The sequence below is a fragment of the Melanostigma gelatinosum genome (assembly GCF_949748355.1).
Source record: "Melanostigma gelatinosum genome assembly, chromosome: 6".
NCBI classification, from domain to species: Eukaryota; Metazoa; Chordata; class Actinopteri; order Perciformes; family Zoarcidae; genus Melanostigma; species Melanostigma gelatinosum.
Genome location: NC_136639.1, coordinates 4,033,592 through 4,055,268, shown reverse-complemented (window position 1 = coordinate 4,055,268; position 21,677 = coordinate 4,033,592). Strand labels below are relative to the sequence as shown.

At 44.3% G+C, this 21,677-nt stretch overlaps 1 protein-coding gene across 1 annotated transcript in view; it reads left to right on the top strand.

The window, feature by feature from the left end:
- The window catches only part of adamts3 (ADAM metallopeptidase with thrombospondin type 1 motif, 3), a 77,922-nt gene that overhangs the window by 8,064 nt on the left and 48,181 nt on the right, over nt 1-21,677 (top strand). The window contains exon 4 of the mRNA XM_079270512.1: nt 12,717-12,873. Within this exon, the coding sequence (XP_079126638.1) occupies nt 12,717-12,873 (157 nt within the window). The remainder of the gene's footprint in view (nt 1-12,716; nt 12,874-21,677) is intronic.

Below are 21,677 nucleotides of genomic sequence, written 5' to 3'. Positions count from 1 at the left end.
GACCTGTCAGTCACAAGGTATTATGGTCTGTTTGACTCTAAATGGACCATAATGTACTAAATGAACATCATGCTGTATTGAAGAAGACTTGAAACTCGAGATTGAGACATAAACTCATGTTTACAATGTTTACTGAGGTAATAAATCAAGAGAGAATTAGTCATCTTCTCATAGACTTCTATACAACCAGAGGAGTCGCCCCCTGGTGGACATTAGAGAGACTGCACCTTTAAGACACTTCTGCATTGGCTTGACACTTCAGAACCGGAGGTTGCCGCCTTGTCAAGCCTCGAGTCTTTCAGACATGACTTGGAAGTCAAAAAGCAAGTTTTTCTGGTCTATTAATGCTTCGTCTGGAAATTACAAGAGCACATTAAGCACAATGGCCAGAAACAGTTGCAAGTAAGAACTCATCTGTCTGTGCAGCTCTTCACGAGGCCCCACGATGACTTTCTGTCTATTTTCTAGAATAACGCGGCAGGTTTACGCTTCTCACTCGCACGGCCTCTTCTGTTCCCTCTGCACTCGGCCGTTCACTCCCCCTGAGTGGTTCTGGGATTGCACATCATTTCATTCGATAGAGTTTTATTGAAGTGGGAAAAGGCTCTTTGATTATGGGGAGTTCGGTAACCGTCAGTGAGCTCAGTCACTCGCGGGACAACGTGTTCACATCGTTTGATGTATTCTCACAAAGCAGCGTTCGGTTTTTGAATGTCTGAGAGAACTTAACGTCTCTGTGTGAACTCCGAATATAATCTCCTGAACAGAGACAGAGCCACTCTGACCTTTACGTCAGTCCTCTGCAGGATTTCTCCGTTTCCTTCGATTGCAGCGGGAGGAAGCCGTCCATCACTCGGGCAGATTCAGTCTCTTCAAGACATTTATAGTCGAACCTCGCCGGAGACTCGGGGCCGAGAGGGGTCCGCGCAGGATGTGAGAGTATTGCTTTGTAAATACTTGTCGTGGCAGGATGTCACTTTGAAGACGCCAACGGCCATCAAACGTCTCTTTGCCCGGTGGAAGGCGGATTTGAGAAGACTGCTGCTGCACGCAAGCACCGTCTGATACCACGATACAGGGTAGAATAATAGCGGGTTTTTTCAATCGTACAGAAAATCGGGATAAAATCTGAACTTAAAAGTTGCAGCTCAAACACTTATTGATGTCTCACTTTATTTAAGGGAGTCCGTCGCACTCTCTTCACTTTGATTATTGCTCTGATCCAGCAGGAAACAAAACGTTTTCTATATATCATGATGTATAAAAGAAAAGCACGGCAATAAAATCCTGGTAAAAGTAAGCCTTTTAAAATCTGTTTTATTTTTGTGCAAAAATCTAAAAAAATGTCACAAGAAGACGAGATTTATTGTAAACTGTGATAATCAGTCCTCTTTTACACAAACACATTTTTAATATGTTGGTACATAACATCTGGGCAACAATCAGTTTTAAATGACGGGCGGTGTGCGTTTGAACACAACGCTCCACAAACGCAGGTCATCTCTGATTTTCAAGCTGCAGTTTGCTCCTCAGTCTTCACTCGGACCGTTTGATGTTTTTGGGCACAAAGTCAACACATCATTTGTTCCTATGTGCCCCATTTTTCACTCCACATTTATTTCCGGAGGCAAAATGTCAACATCACAAGAGGACCTCATTTACTGTAGTGTGTCATGAAACAAAACTCATTTGGATTTTTTTTTTCGGGACATCCAATCGAGGGGGAAAGAAGCCCAGTTCAGCCCGCTCTGCCTCACGCTGTGTGCAGCCTGAATGCAACGCATGCACAGGACTGCATAACTGGAGATCAAACACTCTGGAAACCAGTGGTTGCTGATGAAAAAGCCTGTCGTTGGGGGCCAGTGGTCTTTGATCTCAAGTGGCAGCATTGGCCCTCGCTAGGTGTGTGTTTTATGTGTCTTAATTATAGCCAGGCTGCTGTCTGGAAGTCTTTACTGCAGCAGGCAGGCAGCCTGCTAAACGCTTATGAGGCAGATACTTCCTCCTTCGGCAGCGGTAGCAGTGTGGGGGCGAGGTGAGCGACGCTGGTCTTTGCCGGCCTGTGTGGGAGACGGCCATCATGTTTCATGCATGTCAGAGGCACCAGGGAGAGGGGGTTTTCGTTCCTTCTTTCTTTCCCGGTAAACGCGGATGAGACGCATCAGAGCTGAACTCTGTGTTCTCTGCATCGTTTTAGTCTGGTGTTGAAAAACCAACCTGTCAGGGGTCACACCATATGACGCACAGCAAACAGTCTGTCAGCTCATTTATGTCTCCTGTTCACTGCCGTGATTCATGGTTTCTGCTCCAAAACCTGAATCACTGTTCATCTCATTACCGCCGTGAAGGATTAAGGACACTTCATAGCTATTCTAGAAGCACAAATGGTCTCACTGCTAATTTATTTTAGGTTTTGCTCAGTGGAATCTGGGTCCTATTAATTCTCCTTCAACACTTAACGAGCCCTTTCGGTGGTCTGTATTCTTCCAGTATTCACGACTTCTATTTCGGACATTTTGGTCCTCAGACCCTCAGTGGGTGTTTGTGATCGGATGCGTTCGTCTGGGTCGGTACACCTTGTTCTAATTAGCGAAGCCACCTTATAACATTGCGTCTAATATGAAAAGGCTCGTGTGTTTGTTTAACTGACGAGAGGAAATGAAAATGATGAGATGGTCTCTTAACGTGCCTAAATGCCTTTATTTGGTCTCATTCATAAAGTAGTTCATATGTGTGTACGTTTTCAACAACGGACGCTTAAAACAAGGCTGTGGTTGTGTTTGAGTATCCCGCTGTTTCACTGGTCGATACGACCAAATGAGTACAGTAATAAACTCTGCAAATGTAGCTGCTGCAAGGCGTAGTGGGACGCATCATCTCCTTTCCTTTGGTGAAGGATGGTTTAGTGAACCCTGTGCTAAAGGAGATAAGAAAGGAAGCACTGATGCACCTTTTCTTAGCATTCAGAGTTCGACCAGCTCTTATCATGGCTGCCATTTGAATACGTTGGGATACTTTCACTCAGTTTTTCACTCAACTTTACGAATCAAAAAAGACTATTTGATTGCAGCCTCAAAGTGTCGAGCTCCAGCCGTTGCCATCTTGGCAGTACTGACACAGCACAACTCGTGGCTGATCCAGAAGTCGGCTAAAAGTCCAGATAGAAACAGACAGCTGGCGGCCAGCGACCTGAGCCGGCAGCCGCCTGTCACTTTAAGTGGCCACACCCTAAATCACGCATAACTTTAAGCCTTAATACAATTAAAAGTGAGTGTTATGAAAACGTAAGCTCCCGTACAGTTGGCTATATTATAGTTTATTTCTGCTGTTAAGTTAACATGAAGGGTCTATGGCAGGGGTCTCAAACTCCCGGCCCGCGGGCCGAATCCGGCCCGCTACGTCATTTTATGTGGCCCGCGAATCCGCCAGCAAAAAAAAAAGAAAAAGTTAATTATTATTATTATTTTTTTAATGTTAGACTTGATAATAAAAATATCCCCATAGTCAAAATTATGAGATAGAAAGTCGAAGTTATGAGATAGAAAGTCATAACTATGATAGAAAGTCATAATTCTAGATAGAAAGTCAAAAGTATGAGATTAGAAAGTCAAAATTATGAGATTGAAAGTCAAAATTATGAGATACTTAAACAGTCATAGAAGCAGCTCTTTGGCTGGTTACTGTACATTTAACATGGAAATGTATTGTGAGCACATTGAAGACTACTTTAAACTGTGAATGCAGAGAGTTATTTAACAATATGTTACGAGTGGTGACATTTACAACCGGCCCTTTGTGGGCGAGCATGATGCTGATGTGGCCCGGAGTGAAAATGAGTTTGAGACCCCTGCTCGATGGGGATTGACTCTTTTGGAGGCAGCCTCAAGTGGCCATTTGAAGAACTGCAGTATTTGTCACAATGAGCTCATTGCAGATAATGATATATATATATATCATATATATCATTATCTGATTTTTAACGAGCTATGCAGCATCGGGCGGATTTTAATTGTACAAGCTCACGTTGATGTAAGTCTTCTGGCTGTGTTCTGAAAGCTTTGCTCAAATATTCATTTCAAACGAACGCTCTGAATGTTGCCGGACACGCATGGATACGCGATCTTGCCAATGGCTTCCTTTGAATCATCTCTGTGTGGAAAGAAGGGCTGCCGCTGCTTCGCTCTGTGTCTTCCGTATCTTACCTGCAAAGATCAAAGAGCAGACATACGAGCTGTTGAAGTCTAACACAAGCTGTCTTTTCAACTTTTTTTGGGAAATATGAGCTCCATGAAAGCATTTGCTTCCGTTTATGGGATACAATGACAGTGTTTGATCCTTGAAACACGCCTGGTCTGTGATGGAGGTCTTTCTTTTTTTCACGAGTACAGTACTTCCATCGGTAACAGTCGGAGGCAGCGACTCAGCTGAGGATGGTTGGCTGTGTTTCTTTTTCACGTGGACGAAACATACACAACACGTCTCTTAAAAAGAGAACCGGGATCCTGGAAAACAACGCAGGAATGTGACTGACCATGAGATGTCAGAAGTGGGGGCATGGTGTATCATTCCCATCCTCCTCTTCCTCCTCTTCCTCCTCCCCCAACACAAGTCCATGTCTGGCCTCCTCTCTTGTGCTCACAGGGTCCCCTGTCACAGAGTGGATGCTTCACATACTGCAGATGTTTCATTGTGGAGCCCTGAAAGGCAGCGAGGGGAAGCCTCTCATGTCCGGTGTATTTTTGGACTTGAGGACTCGGGGGGGAATAATCTGTGTGTCTGCTTTTCGTCCACGTTAGAGTGTGGATTAATGAGTTGTTCGTGATGAGTAAGGTATGACGAATGGCTGTCTACCACTGTGGTCCAGACTGAAATACATCAACAGCTGTTTGATGGATGACTCAAATAGCTCAGCCATTCATGTTTCCCAGAGGATGAGGTTTGTGCTATTTGATGGATTCCCATGACATTTGTTTTATACGTTCATGTTCCCCAGAGGCTGAACCCTGAGGACTTTGTTGGTCCCCTGACTTCTCCTTAAGAGCCACCAGGAGGTTAATGTTTGTGATTTTGAGTCAACTATCTGAACAACGATTTGAACGATTGCCGTGAAATGTGGTCCAGATATTCATGCTCCCCCCAGACAATGAATCCTCGTGACTTTAAGTTAAATATCTCAACAACTATTTGATGGATTTCCATGGAATTTGGTTGAGACAGTCATGTTCCACAGATGATGAACCCTGGTGCCTTTCTTGGTCCTCTGACTTTTCCCTCAGAGTCCTGAAGTAAATGCCTCAATTGCAATTTGTGTTTAGTGCTAATTAGCGAATGCTAACATGCTAAACTAAGATGGTGAACATTACTCTTGCTTAACAGTAAACATGTTGCCGGCAGTCCAAAGTCGTTTTGAGCACGTTAGCGTAGCATGCTGACATTGTGCTCCAAGCACCGCTGGTCCTCAATGAGGTGCAACTAGTTCACCTCCTCGTATCAACTGTGTATCTGTCTGATTCAGTATTTATTGTAGAATCAGGGTTTTGTGGGATAAAAGAGATTTGTAAACGTTTCGAGGTGTTTGTTGTACCACGGAATCTATATCTTAAACATCTCTGCTTGTACTAGGGCATTGTGGGCAATGTTGCAAATCAGTGATCGGGACCGCTTTCTGGCTTTGGTGGATGCCTTGACGACGGCGTCAACTCCGTCCAACGTGTGTTTGAAAGCTCAGAGAAAAGCCGCTAAATGAACCTTTTGAGTTGAGGTTATTTTGTCACACAAGATCAAGAAAGATGCTTAAATATAAACCGTTTCTACTCACAGTGTAGTTTCACTTCATGCAGTATATTGCAATCGTGACGTAAAACTATGTTGAAGAAGAGCTCACACATTATCTCAGTACTTTGTAAGCAATATTTTGACATGCTGGAGATGAGAAGCTGTCAAAATCCTGCCCGAAAAACCCCAGATCCACTTTGATCTCCGCTGATCTGATACAGAATAATGTAGAACAGTGCGTGAAGCCCTACAGGAGGTACTACGAACCACCACAAAGAGCCGTTAAAGGAGCGCTCTGATGCAGGCTGTCAAGCAATGGAGATGTAATTGGCTTCACAGTCACTTGTAAGCATAAATACACAGTCCTTTTCAACAGGCATACAGTGATAACAGCGATTATGATAGTATGGGAGTCATATTAAGAGCAGGGACGTCACAATGGAAAGTGACATCCCTCCTTGTTGTCGTTGCATCTTTGACAGATTATGACTTGAGCGATCACGTAGAAATGCATTTGATTTGCTGCCATTTATCGGTGTGGCTCGCGGCTTTTTTCCAATTCCTCCTGATTATGGAACGTCAGCTCCGTGTCACATGCGAGAGGAACACGTTTTTCTGCACTTTCAGCTGCAGCATGAAGTGCATCTCCGTGCCACGGAGTACCGGCTTGCAGTTCGGCGTGACAAACAAAGTGTAAGCTGCCTGGAAATGCCTTAAAGCAACCATGAAACACTGCTTCAGCCTCGCTCATTTGTTTCCATGAAGCAGGACAGCTGGAAGAGAAACCTCCTCTTACTCTGTGCCGCATGAGGGAGGATCTTCTTTTCCTTTCTTTGTTTTTTTCAAGCAGGGCCTTGGCAGTCAGGCAGGCAGGCAGACAGACTAATCCACTGACAGATACAGACAGACACGGGCTGACCTGAGAACAGCCCCGACTGGCTGTCTCGCCTGTTGTTATGAACCTTTACCTCGCCAGCGGCGCTGTAAAACTTGGCCACCTCTTAAATGTGTGTCATGTTGCATAATCGGCCCTGCCAGCGAAAAGAGGTGAGGCACTCCTGTGTCTGCGGTGTGTGTGTGTGTGTGAGAATGTAAACACACGCTGCGGCCCTGATGGGTAACGCATCAGTTGGAGTATCCTTTTCAGAGCAAAACGCTCTAACGGCTCCGGGCGAAGACCTCGCCCTCGGGGTGAAAAACGCTGACCACGCTGAGATGCATGCAGGGTGACAAAAATGAGCAAATAAGACATGCTATTGTTTTGCTGTGAGCGACGCGTGCTCAGTGGCATAAACCTTTGGCCCTCGGAGACATAAAAGGGAATTCTGGACGTGCACAGCTCGACATATCTGGAGCTGCCGCGGGGAGAGGCGGGAGGAAGAAAAAGCAAAGAAAATATCCCGTTTGATTAGAAAAAGAAAGCGAGCCAGTTCCTCTTTGCAGCGAGCTGTAGTCGGGCACAAGAGTTGTATTCACTCATAGTTCTTAATGTTCCCTGTTGACTCAGCCGAGGCTTGTTGCAGAGGCTTGACCCCAGAGCTGTTTGGGTGTATGGTTTGAGGTGGAGGAGGGGAGGCACACCAAGATACGCAAAGCCAAGATATTTCTTCCGAGTTTTTCTCCCCAGCAGCCGAGGCTCCGGTCCAGCGTGTGCTGCCGGGGTGCTTTTTTTTGTTGTTGATATTTATGTGTTTAAACATTTTTAATCATGACCTGTATAAACTTAAGAGGAGCCCACATGCTGGCGTAACAGACGGGACATTGAGGGCCTTTCACCGGCGCGAGGCGTTTTTATTTTTACGCGTTCAGGTGCGGACGCTTCAGCGCCTCCTCAAAGCCGCGTGTCAATGTTTGCTCCGCTCGGCGGACACAACTGAAACAAATTAGTATATTGTTTCCAAGAGTGCAGCCTGTGTTCACCTTTTTGTAGGCCCGACGCGTTGACCAAAAAAAGCTTTCATTCATTTCACTTCATCATCTGTAAAGCGTTTGACTTCCTAACGTTTGACTCTTTTTCCAAAACGCCGCAGCAGGCAGAAGAATCAGTTTGAATACATCTGAGGCTGAACTTCAAACACACAGATATGCAAGAAAGACGAATTGAGGAGAAGAGGATTCATTGTCATGTGATCTGAGATATTTGAGCACATTTCTGATTATTATTGTGAAACATTCTCTGAAATAGTTTCTGCTCCCCCGAGACGTTCACTCGCCTCTCCCGCAAATCACAAGAAATGAACTTTGTGTATTCCCCCCCCCCCCCTTAGAGTCCCTTTAAAGGCCGGGGATGAAAATGGCAGGTAATGATGACGAAGGTTTGCTCACATTTTTGAAAGCAAACACACCTTTGAACAACACCGAGGGTGAAAGGTGGCAGTGTCCTGGCTGAATTCAGAGCCTTTTTCAACGTCGCAGTACCTCAACCTTTTTTTTTTTTTGAACGAAAGCACGTTCATACCGACCTCCTTAAGAAGTTTAGACTGAAAGAGACTGTTTTTGAAAAACTGGAGCCCTTCAGCTGAATCCCATATGTTTTTCTTGGCAGACGAGTGCTGTCTGCTTGGCCGGGGCTGATGTTGGGGATATTAAACTGATGGAACACAGGACTCTTGATCCCTTTTTTGAGGGTTGTGTTTATAGGTACAACTGCGTGAGCCGCTGTCAGACACCTGCCGTTGTCTCCTCCAACACCCAAGACTGTGTGGCAAAAAAGATGAGCCCTCAGGAACCCCTTCTGCTCCACAGCTACACTTGAGACGAGAGGGTTTTTGAGTCTTGCGAAACGTGAACGTGTGTTTTTAAAGCCTGTTGTTGCAACACTTCTTTTCCTTTCTTTTTTGGACACTAATCATGGGATTCTTGCCAGACGATCGTCCGCGAGGCATTTTAACTTGCAGGCTTCCCTCCCGGAGGCACAACCTCCCGCTGGAGGTGTGTTCTTTGTTTGGGAAAGAGATTCCTGGAGGACAATCGTCAGGTAGTTTGGATGAGGGTGACGCGATGCGTGAATACCGTACATGCGGGTCTGTTCAGATAATCACATTCGCGCTTTGTTCCACACATCGGTTCACCTGAGGTTGACCTCACTGATGTTCGGCGGATTAAATTCAATCTTAAATCGTTGGTTTGAGGTGATGCAAAGTTCCTGAGTTTTTTTTTTTTTTTACTTTTTAAAATGCAGTCTGAACGCTCGAGTTGGTGATGTTCTTCAAAAACATTTAGTCATATTTGTTGACGTGCTCATGACATCCCAACAATGAATCAATCAATCAAACGCTCTGACAGAAACAAGAAGAACTGTCTGTCACAGGACTGATCGCTTCATTCGGCCCGGATGTGACGAACTATCCAACGAATCAATTCGTGATCACATCGCAGAACCTTTGGCTTCATGGGGGCGGTGATGATTCTATACATCATCTGGAACCTGAAGATTCAGGCGCTGTGTCTCCAGTCAGCCATAAATCTTCGAACAACACCGAGGGTGAAAGGTTAAAGCTTGAACAGACATTGTGTTTTGGTCAGACGGCGATTCAAATGTTGAAAGTTGAGACTGAATAAGGGCTTAGACTGAGAGCTCCATGATGAAGCTATGCGATGGCCAGTTGTTGCAACATTTCTTTGGTTGATACCATATGTTATGGAGATTTAGTGCTAAAACAGTTCCCTTATTTGTAGATAATTACATTATGTTACTCCAGGAAGAAGAACCACTCTGTGTCCTTTCAATTATTCATCCAGCAGCCGTCACAAACCACCGTTCTTTAAGGGCCGTCTCTTTCACCACGCAAAGAGAGCAGAGTCCCGTTTCCTACAGTTGTCTCATTACACATGGTTCATATTCATATATACAGTATATATATATGAATATGAACCATATATGGGCTGTATTGGTTATAAAGACTCGTGTCCTTTGGATCAGAGTTACTGTGGACAGCTGAGATCCTCCCACTGCCGGAGAAGAGATGAAGGCTCTCAAGACCTTTCCTCCTAATGTGTGTGGTCCGTCAAACTAACGATTGAGCAGTTAAGCCTCGCTTATAGACATGAGCTGAAATCGTGACGAGGAAACCGACATCCTCCCAAACTGTAGGGGGCAGTGTATCAAAAACTCTCCAACGTCTACAGACACTAAATAAACCGGCCTTCGCGGACCGGTCTCTTGATTTATTTCCACCCTTTCCGCTGATAAATGTTTGTGACGCATCAAATCTTTGGTCAATCCGGCTGTCTCTGTGTTGGTTCATTGAGGACGCCTGCACTTCCTCACTTCTGCCACTAGCGGCTCATCCAAGTTCTCTATTTTCTGTTCTCGGATGTTCACAGACGGGGCAAAAAACGGACAGATTCTCAGTCGACTGCTTCAAGAATAGAATGAAAAATGAATTCCAGGACGGCTGTGTCCAATTGCTTACTTCTGTCTCCATTCAGTCGGAGTGGTGAGAGCTCAGCGCTTTGCTTTGGGGCGACACAGATTACTGACACGCATTGCTCATTGAGACGGGGGCGGCTTTCTGCTTTGGTTAAAGACCCAGCGAGCTAAATAGTCACAGTTTTATTTTTTCATCACACACAAACTCGGATTGAAGAAAGTTTAAAAACTATGGGTTGCATCGTTTTTTTTGAAGCGGCACCAATCAGTGGCTCTTTCACTGAGTGTTAGTCGTCGTGTCTTTGATCCGGTCCAAACAGTCTCGTGCGTCACGCGGTGGAGCAGCTTTTGATCAGCGTCTAAATGTCAGCATCTTTATATCCGGACTCCTCACCGTGTCTGCCTCTGCCGCGTGCTAACAAGAAGGTGGCATTTTTAGATACAGGTCATAAGGTGTCCAATTAACCGCCTGTCGTTGTGTGTTGGCGCGGCCTCCCACCGCCTGCAGAGGCGCTTTGATAGGCCTGAGCCCTGATTTATGATGAGTCTGAGTCCTCTGATGGCTTTATTCCGTCTCAGTTGATCCTTGAAGCTTGCCGAAGGCTCAGATGCTTCTGATTGAGACCTTCGGCCTTTCTTTTTTGGAACAAAGTGAATAAAAGACCACGTTCAGTTTGACTTTAATTGACTTTAAGTAAAAATACCGTCTGCCTCCGCTGTCAACATGCCGGTGTTGAGGTGAATTTGTTTAGCTGCGAGTGAGTCGAGGTGGCAGATGAGCTCAGAGTAGATAAAGGAGAAGACGGGATGCGGTTTTTGGGGCGTAATGCCAAGAATAATCCCTGCAGTTTGTCTCCGAACACGAGTGCATGTGAGGAAATCGGTAGCTTAATTGGTGCATCGCTGAGCAAATGGCATTCGAGCCGGACAGCATAGGCCGACATACAGAAAGTGTTTAATCTGTAGCTGTGAGCGACGCCTGCAGGTTACAAGGCAACAAGAATAGTTAAAGAATGTTCCCTCACGTGAACGTTTTCAACAATATGCTTGTTTGTATTTGTCTGTTATGCATTAATAACATCTGAGGAGAAGACAAGAAGAGTTTTATGGCAGCAATGTGCCGTTTAAAAAAAACTAGTGGAAGGAAAACATCCAAAATAAAGTGTTTATCTTCCTACTTTGTCTGTTGTAGATTTCTCCTGAATTCACCAAAAGTTACCATTAGAGGATGCCTCATTTGCATATTTAAAGATAACATTTCAGAAGGATGTCATGGTGATATCTAGTTCATTTGTTTTGCCCTATTCCCTTCTAAATGTATGTATACATTTACAAAACGTCTCTTTTAAAGGCCGTTTTCTCTAAATGATTCTTATTTGTGTTTTGCATTTAAATCCTCGATGAATCAAAGAGATCCCACAAGGCCGAGGCTTCATTTGCATTCTGACTTCATTAGCATTTTGTAAGTATACACATTCGTAGTAGTTGTGGAGTTGCCATCATCTCCGTTATTCTATCATTAGTTTGTGTAATATTAATTGGCTTATGAATTCTACATTCTATCAAAGCTGTCGAGAGACAATAACGATTACATTCTGATTACTGTCGTAAACTATCTTATTAACATTTTATTGTTGCGCACATCATAACATCATATATTCTATATTGAGTCTCTGTTCATGATTACCACATTAATTTCAAAACATCTCCAAACATTACATGAAACTTTGTAAAAGCATCCAGATAATGTCCACAGACAGTCAACGAACTAATCATTAAGCATTCATAAAGTCTTAACTGCGTTCTAAATAATGTTATTAACGTGGATATCATGAAACAATGTTCACGCTGGATATAAAACGTGATGTGTGCAACACGAATCCCTTCATTGTGTGTTGACAGTATAATCAACTCGAGCGCTAACGATGGTGATTATGAAGCGTTGCCTGCAGCGCTACACGTCGGTCGCTACCACGCGTTGAGATCAATCAGTTTGTTTGTTTGTTCATCATCTTCGTCATCATCATCTCGCACGGCGGGGTCCTTGGAGACGTCCCACCCTAAACTACGGGCATGACTGGCCTCGCATTGCAGGAGATCTGACGGCGGCAGGTCGCGATCACGAAGCAATTCCCCTCCCTAACGATGTGGAGCTTTCTCATCGCCGCCTGCTGCTGTCGGGGAACCGGCTGGTAATTGCAGACGGATTGTACGTTGCAGGTAAACAACAGAAAACAACATGGAGCGAGGTCACGGGGAGAGACTTTCATACATTCAAGCAGGCAATTAGTACATCGAGACAATCTTGAATAAATGACTAAATATCTCATCAGCGTGTCTCTCCATCTATTTAACGCGTCTGTTTCGGGTGTCGGTGTGTTGTCTGTTCACTCCCAATGAATCCTTGCTGCATACGTCTACAGCAGCTCAGTGGAACCATCCTCTTGATGTGTGGCCTTGTTCTCGTGATCTGCCGGTGCTGAATGGATGGCGGTTGATAAGGGAAAGCGTGTTCTCCGTACGGAGCGGCGTGGTTCCACACACTCATTGTCCGGGTGTTGTGTTGCAGGCCGGGATGATCCGCACCGACGCAGACGAGTACTTCATCGAGCCGCTGGAGCGAGGCACTCAGGAGCTGGAGCACCAGGGCCGGGTCCACGTGGTCTACCGCCGGTCCGCTCTGCTGCAGACCCCCTCCGACACCTCTGGGGACTACCAGCTACCAGGTAGGACCCACAACCACCAGGTTTCACTGCTACCGGGGCTGATAGGACCACCACTACTGCTACTATTGCTATGACTATGATGACACTACCAGCTTATATGCTGTATCTTCTGCTTTCAATTTGCAGATGAAGTGAGGTCTGTAGTCAGGATTCTACAGTCAGTCAATTATTATTTGTATGAATAATCAATACTTAATTTGACGATATGCCTTCACAACCATGAACAAAACAAACAGCTGCAGGTCAGGAATGTGTATATATATATGTGTGTTTTTTTGGGGTAATATTTCCTATATTTCGGAATGGCAAGGTGATATTAGTCTGGTCCCAGATCTGCTGTATGAAATACTGCCCACAATACTGCTTTGGTGTTGATGGCTTTGTATATGAGATGAGGAATTGGGACATCATCTCCCTGAGCCAGAGACAGAAATTTTTTTCCATTCATGAGAAATACCGTGTGAAAAATTGCCACAAAACATATGACAGAAATAACAACTTATTAACTGGTAGAAATCTGTAATTTGTTATGGAAAAACATGAACTGCTCCTATTGCAATGACTTCATCTGCTTCTGAGCGTAGACTTTGGTGACCAGACGTCCGGAAAATAAATCTGGACAAATAACGAGTCCTGCTTGTTCCAAAGCGTTGACTAAACCCAGGTTTTGATTAGTTACGTCCTTACAGAACATGGAATACTGATCGTTGGACTGGATAATGTAGTGATTTGGTCAACACTGCACTGCAGCAAAACTGAATTTATGACTCATTAACTCATCAACAGATCATTGTTGCATCAGAGTACAAACGGGGATCAAAGATGAGCTGTTGGCTTTGAGCTTGAGCTGCACTTGTCCTTTTTTTCCTGGTCCCTAAGATCCTCCTTTGAGAATGCAGCTAAGCCGTGACGCCTGTTTGTTGAATGTACAATGATTGGACCTTGTTTGCGTCGGTCCTGCATCAGAATGCGCGTGGTGGAACATTGTTTCGGTGTCGCCGAGACCATTCATGACCATTCAGTCACATCTCACGTCCTCCGTCAGCCAATAGGATTGATTCAAGAGAATGTCCTTCCACACTTGAAAACTGACCCAGTTCCGTTTGCTAACAGGACCCAGTTAAAAGGTTATATTTGAATAGTTTGGTCTCACAAACTGCTGCTGCTGCTGTTATTATTGTGAATTGTAATAGCTTTCACTGCTTGCTCTAAATAAATCATCTTGTCGTATATTTATACCAAACGAATGCAGCTGCGGAAGGAAACATGTGGAGTGTGAAGGACATCTGTGCCAATTTAACACGTCTTGCTGCATCACTTTGTGTTTCGGAGCAAGTGTTTTATCCATAAGGAGCCGTCAAAATGGAAATATATTCATATGTAAAGGTCTCATGTCAGACACATTAAGTGTATATATATGGTGACGAGATGAGTTTTTTATATATGTTGAAATTGATATTTCATATCAATTCAAAATCAGATTTATTTTTAGTTTTAGAGGACATGAATTAAATTTAGTTTCATACTTATTGTCATTATTATCTACTTCAAGATCTTCGTCGTTGCCAGTGTTTTGGTGCATTTTGTAAAAAGAATAAGTTTAAGGAAATCTTAAGTAAAGAGGTGAAAATTGAACATCAAAGTATCGTTTACATTTTGTATTACCTTGTCATTTGCAAGTGCCCTCATCATGTGTTGATTGTAAAAATAAATGGAAAAAGTATTAAACTAAAAGTGGTTGAAATGCTCTGTCGGCCGTTCGTGACCGTGTCACTGGGAAGGCGAGCTCCTTGGTCAACAGCGGCCTGCAGGAGAGCTCAGGAATCCTAAACTGCGGTGGAAATGCAGAAATCTGTTCTTCTTCTCTCATGTCTCCGTCATGAAGCGCCACAGAACTGCAGGGGGGGGGGTAAAAGCAATGAGGCGCACAGTGATTCATGTACCGCTGAAGAGTGTTTACTCTGTTGAGGCCTACAACGCAACACGCTGCCAGGGGAACATCAGGTTCCACTTTCTGACGATTTATGTTCTGCTGCTGCTACATTTCCCCTGAAGAATCGATTCCACTCGACAGCTGGTGTGCTGGTGTGTAAAGCTGCTGTGTGGTAGGCGCAGGTATGTTCTGCTGCAGTCACCTGGTTGCTGATGTGTGAGAGTGAAAGGAGGTGTTTGTTTGATTTGCACGTTTTTATAAAAGGAAAGATCAGAAGGTGAAAAGGTAAATAGAAAAACAATACATGTGCAGCTGACGAAGAGGTTGATTTTTCTTAGCTTTCGCACCGTGAATAAAGGAATAAAGGCAGCAACCAATCACGTTGTGTGGAACGGATATATTCACCATGTACACTTTAGGGTACAACAACACGGAGGATCCTTAATTTCAATCAAGACGGCAAACTTCATTACTCCTTTCAACCTTGAGAAAGGCTGCGCAGACCAGATCCACTCCTTCCGTTCTTACCTTTCACAATAAAAGCTCGAGACATGTACACTGCGTACCTGAATGACCTTGAATTCACTCAAGAGCATTTTGCTAAAAGGAGAATATCGTACAGTAGCTTAGGCTAAACGCTCTCTCTCTCGCTCTCGCTCTCTCTCTCTCTCTCTCTCTCTCTCTCTCTCTCTCTAATAAAGGGTTAACACCGATCGTGCTCGCTGCTCTCTTGTGATAGTTTGGTGTTGATCAAATGTCATGTCTTGACACGATCTGATAAAGTAACGAGGTTCCACTCTCCCTGCGGATCCTTTCTATAACAAGCACAGCTGTGATGCCTCTGAGCAAGGCACATCCTACCTTTTGAGGAGCTGCTCTGCTTCACTTTAAAAAATTGAATGCTTGACTTAAAAACACATTTGTACAGACTTTATCTTTCACATTGATCACGAGCCAGACGAGCCAGGCTGTGATGTTGCTGCATTCAATGCTGGTGATATCGAATAGTTTCTTTGAAGTTACACATTGTTTTTGCTGCAGGCAGTTAGAACGAACATCCACTTTAAAGGGGCTTCACGGGAGCAAAGAGGGAGACTGATCTCAGCGGTACCGCGTGGTTCAGGCGCTGTGTTTGTTTCAGCACCTTTTATTTCTGGCCTGAGAGTCTGATTAAGAGCAGCTGGGTGTGAAAACAACGATGCTGAGGGACCTCAGAGGCTGGCAATCGGCCTCCCAGGAGCTCTTCAACTAACAATGCTTGAGCATAGACAGATGGCTAGAAGAATATCGACACTTTAAACTAAGTTTGTGATCAAATTAGAGATGCACCAATGGAATCCTGGTTGATGACCTTTAATGCCGCCCCAGTCGATGGTCTGATGCTCACAGATGGCTGATGATATCTGCTCCCGGTGCTTTTTCTTTCTCTCTCTCTCGTCCAGAGGCCCTTGACATTTCGCCGATGTAGTTATCACGACAGCTGCTGCAAAAGACGTCACGTAGGCGAGCAAATCAACCCTAACTCGAGAATATTTCATCACAGATATGTGTTTCCACGGTCAAGAATGAATCCTTGCGCTTCGGAAGTATGTCACGTATCTCACAGAAACTCACAGAAACCTCAACAACTTCGCCTTCCTGGGTCAACTTTCACCAGTTCATCTTTGTACTTGATGCAACAAAAGCCCTTCAATGCGTTTCTGTGATGCAAGGGTCAGCCGGTGTTCCAGTTCATCCCACAGATGTGGGAATGGGCTTGAGGTCTGGGCTCAGACCAGTCAAGTGGGAAAAACAATTGGTTGTGACCTGGCTCTGTGCTCCGGGGCAGTCAGGGTTCACACCGCTGTGGAACTTACTTTCAGCCACATACTGTACTCTTTTTGCGATGCTTTTGATTTGTGTTGACTGTTGCTTTTTGCTGATGATGCGGTTGTATTCTCAGCTTTTGTTAAGGTCGCCTCCGACTGTGGGAATTCTGCCTGTTGCAGCCTCGCCTATAACAAAAGATGATCCCGCCGCTCGTGGATCAGGATTCTGAGTAAATAATACTCAACGTCTTTGCTTAATTTCTCAGTTTTAACAATTGGGTTGGTAGAAACGGGATTCTGCCGACAGCCCTGCAAGTAAAACAGCCCGTGAGCATTTTCTGTTTTTCTATCAAACTAATTTCTGTGACGCGGGCTGCCAGAGAAAGCAAACCAGAGCGAGAGGATTACACAACGAAAGGTGCTTATAATCATCCGGCTCATTGTTTCTTTACAGAGCTCCGCTGGATCAACGGCTTGATTCATGGAAGAGAGTTTTATCTGAAAAGAACTCATGAAACCTAATCAGTAGCGACTCTTTTTTTCTTTTTGCTTCCTCTTCTGGTATTTTTTAAAAACGTTGTCAAGCAATCCAATTCCATTAAATGGTGCTTAGTTATATATTACCTTGTAGAAGTGAGTCTGCATGCAGTGGAACCTACACACAATGAAAACATTAAGTAATAAAGTTCAAGGTTTGAAGTTGGTCTTTGAGTTTTTTGCCCGTGTGCCAACAGGTTTTTCAATACAGTGAATCTATATATGAATGGATAGATGAGTGTGTCGAGAACCATGTTGAAGTACTGAGAATATCAAACCCGTGTATTCACACGTGTGTGCACTTCACACTTCACAACAAGTGGTTGCCAGTTCGTTGCACAACCTGCATATTTCATGGTCTGGTGGAGTGAGACTCAGACAGACGGTCGATGCAAGTGATTCATCTCTCATGGTCGAGTGATGAAGTCAAAGCTATAGATGTATGAACATGTTACTTCATCTCTGGTGGTCATAGGATACGTTTAAGTTTTATATGTCGAGCTAGTTTAAGGTTTAGCTTGGCGTCTCCCGGCGGTGCGGCGTTGGCGAAGCTCTGGTCCTGGCCGGAGGAGGAGACGGAGCTCCGACTGCAGGTCGAAGGCGGCAGCAAAGCCAGATCTGGGTCTGTCCACGGTGGACCGGTCTCTATGCTGGAGGATCTGGGTCTGTCCACGGTGGACCGGTTTCTATGCTGGAGGATCTAGGTCTGTCCACGGTGGACCGGTCTCTATGCTGGAGGATCTGTCCATGGTGGACCGGTCTCTGCTGGAGGATCTGGGTCTGTCCACGGTGGACTGGTCTCTGCTGGAGGATCTGGGTCTGTCCACAGTGGACCGGTCTCTGCTGGAGGATCTGGGTCTGTCCACGGTGGACCGGTCTCTGCTGGAGGATCTGGGTCTGTCCACGGTGGACCGGTCTCTATGCTGGAGGGTCTGTCCACGGTGGACCGGTTTCTATGCTGGAGGATCTGGGTCTGTCCACGGTGGACCGGTCTCTGCTGGAGGATCTGGGTCTGTCCACGGTGGACCGGTCTCTGCTGGAGGATCTGGGTCTGTCCACGGTGGACCGGTCTCTGCTGGAGGATCTGGGTCTGTAAAGAACATTGGGTACACACGTGTTTTTCGACATTTCCTTTTGGCAAACTCACACCACGCAGATAAAAGCCGCAGATATCCAGGCTCATGTTCTCATGAAGATCGTGTGATACGATCAGAAGCTCCAGAACAGCTACTAGGACCTTGTGGTGAACTCGTTTGCTCAACCAAAGGAAATTAGTGTTTGTAGATCAATTGCAAAAGGAACCCACATCGCAGTCTTTTGTGTTCCGAGATAACAGGAATCCTTCTCCCCCTCCGTGTGAATCCTCCTGACAGCTCGGAGAAACGCTCAAACTTTAGAAATGAAATGCTCGCTGTGAGAAAACGAGTTTCTCACGTACAAGCGAGGAGAAAACGTGTCCGGAATCACAAAGGGAACACGGGTGTGATTGGGTTGGTGATAAGTTGACATGTGTGCCTGGTCAGCGTCGCCCCGCCTCTTTCTGTTATTGTGGAGGGGCAGAAGACGTCTCCGGGGGTCCAGGTTTTCAGGTTTATGCCGCAAGTCCTTGTTGCTCCTGGGAAGCTCTGGTAATTTCCCCAAACCTCAATGTGTTTGGAAAATAGCACGTTTAGATTCGATCAATTCCTCCGGTTGCTTGAAGAGAGAGACGGCTTCGTTGTTGGTGCTCATCCAGCCGGGGGAGGAGACCTCACCCTGTTGTCATGTATCTACAGACATTGACAATCCTAATGAACTCATGCTTTTTGTTTTTTAAAGACATCATTATATAGTAAGACAGTGTATGTGACACGACCAAGGAAATTACATAATGTTTGCATATTTTTGTCTGTTTATTATGGCTCAGAAGTCTCTCCTACTTGGGCTTACATTATTTTACATTACATTATCTTAATTGCAGCAATATAGTATGTATAATAATACGAAAAATGCTATTTATTTAAAACGTCAACGTTAAGATGAAATGAAAAATGCATTTGAGATCACATCCACCTATTTAACAATTTTTGCAATGAAATTTACAAAACAAATATATATTTCTTCCTATTTTCAATTCAAAATCCAATAATCTTTTCTTACTGTAAAACGATTTATGATGTGAGTTTAAGTGAGCTTGAAACAACCAATAATATCAATCAATCAATCAATCAATCAATCAATCAATCAATCTGCAATTTTAGTAAAAACCCAAGCTAATCATTTTTTTTAAATTATTGGCGATACAGTCAACTAATTAATTGAGATAGACGGAGGGAGACAGTGACGAAGAGAACGATACGTTAAAAGGAAAGCGGTGATTTGCAGTTGTCACATAGACACGTGAAGCGTAAAGAGTGTGGAGGAATGGAAAACGTTTTAGGGATGGACAGAAACAACAACAACAGAGAATAGTTTGAATCTCCTAATCCTGCTCGAATTTCCCTCCAGAAAAATGTGATAATGCAGGAGAGGAGAGCGAGTCAAATGAAGATCAGCGAGTGTAAATGCCAATAAAAGACAGACTGGAGTCAGACGTCTTCATGGCTGATGAGCCTCTTACCGCTGTGATTATTAATCGAATCACGACTACAGCAGACAGCTCTCCAGTGCAGCAGAAGCCGAGGCAAATCTAAGCACTGATTAAATATTGAACCTCCCTATTTTCCCCTATTAGACCGACGTATCGTGGCACAGTCCACAGGCATGGTTAGCAAATGTGTTGCAGAGCACATTCCAGTGACCGATTTTGCGGTTGGGTCAAGTAATTACTTCATGTATTGTAGTCTGGTTCCTCTTGAATTGTGGGTAGTCTGAGCAGAGGGAAATGAATGACATTTGCTGTCCGTGTGTGCGATGTAAGGTAGGGCGCCGTTTAAAACGCGAGCATGTGGGAGCTCAGCAAACCTCGCCTCGGATGAAAAGGTCTTTTGCAAGCTGCGGCGGTGCTTTCTCTCTCTTTTCCTTCCCTCTCCTCCTCACTTCAAACGCAGATGCTGTGCTCTGCTGTGAGAGGCTCAGAGCAGGCATTCCTCCTCTTCGAGGCTCAGGCTTCCTTTGATTTCCAGGAGAAAGAAGAAAGCTCCAGAAAAGCTTCCAAAGGTCTGCGTCAATGGAACATTGTGTCACTGACGGTGCTCTGTGATACGGAGTCATGAAGATAAAAGATGGATTAAAGACGAGTGCGTCAGTGAACTCACGGGAGTCAGACGTTTTATCCTGCTGGAGGGATGAACACTGTTTCTCTTTCTAAGTTGCCTTTGAGCGAGGCATGTCACCTCCAGCTGGTCATGAGTTGGTTTCAGTATCCTCAGTAATGCCATGCTTATATTAATGTATGATTTATTATAGATAACAAAATCAAAGACTTTCTGGTAACATCAAAGTCATTGCTGAACAATCCTGAAGCCAATAAACCCACAAAACCTCCAACAACCTTTGTTATCTTTCCCTTCTAAAAAAATGAAAAAAAGACACGGCAGCATAAAGGTTTTTCACATAAAGCACAAATAACGAGTAATAAACAAAACAACGATAAGTGAATACGCTTACTATTGACTGCTAACGTTAGCTTAACACAAACCATGAAGTGTACGTTACCTAACAGTTATTTATACATCTACATGAAGGAAAATAAACTGGTTTGTGTATGTTTATGGTAACTACGGTTGGTAAAACCAGTGTATCCAGCGAAAGTCACCGCAATGAGAAAAAAAGTTAATTATGTCGGGCATCTTGTCTGCTCTGATTTTAATTTCCAGATTTTTGTGGCGCTCCTATAAAATCTGGAGGCGCTTCACTCTCGTTGAAAACAATGCTATAATGTTGTAACGTTACAATGTTATAACGTGACAATGTTGTAACGTTACAATGTTGTAACGTTACAACATTGTAACGTTACAATGTTGTAACGTTACAATGTTGTAACGTTACAATGTTGTAACATTACAATGTTGTAACATTACAATGTTGTAACGTTACAATGTTGTAACGTTACAATGTTGTAACGTTACAATGTTGTAACGTTACAATGTTGTAACGTTACAATGTTGTAACGTTATAACGTTGTTGCAATAATGTAATGTTGTAATGTTGCAGTGTAAAAACTACACTTTTACTTTTGTTTGGTCCACGACTTCCTTCTATATTTATGTGTATGTGGCCCACAATCAAACAGAGTTTAGCCACTGCTCTAATGTGTTGCAAACAGAAGTCATTTTAGTCAGAGGTGAGTGTGAACGCCCCCCTCGGGAGTGTGTGTGTGTGTGTGTGTGTGTGTGTGTGTGCGCAGAAGCACATTTTCAACACTCAAAGTTAATGCTCCGTAGATCCAAAGATAAAAGCACATGCTGAACACAGACGTGGCCTCCCTCTTCAGTTCCACCAGCAGAGTCAATAACTCCTCACTGAAGCCATCTCGTGCTCCACCTGACACTTCTTCCCTATTTGCATGACGTAGCGCCACATTGGGAAGATATTATCCACATTGC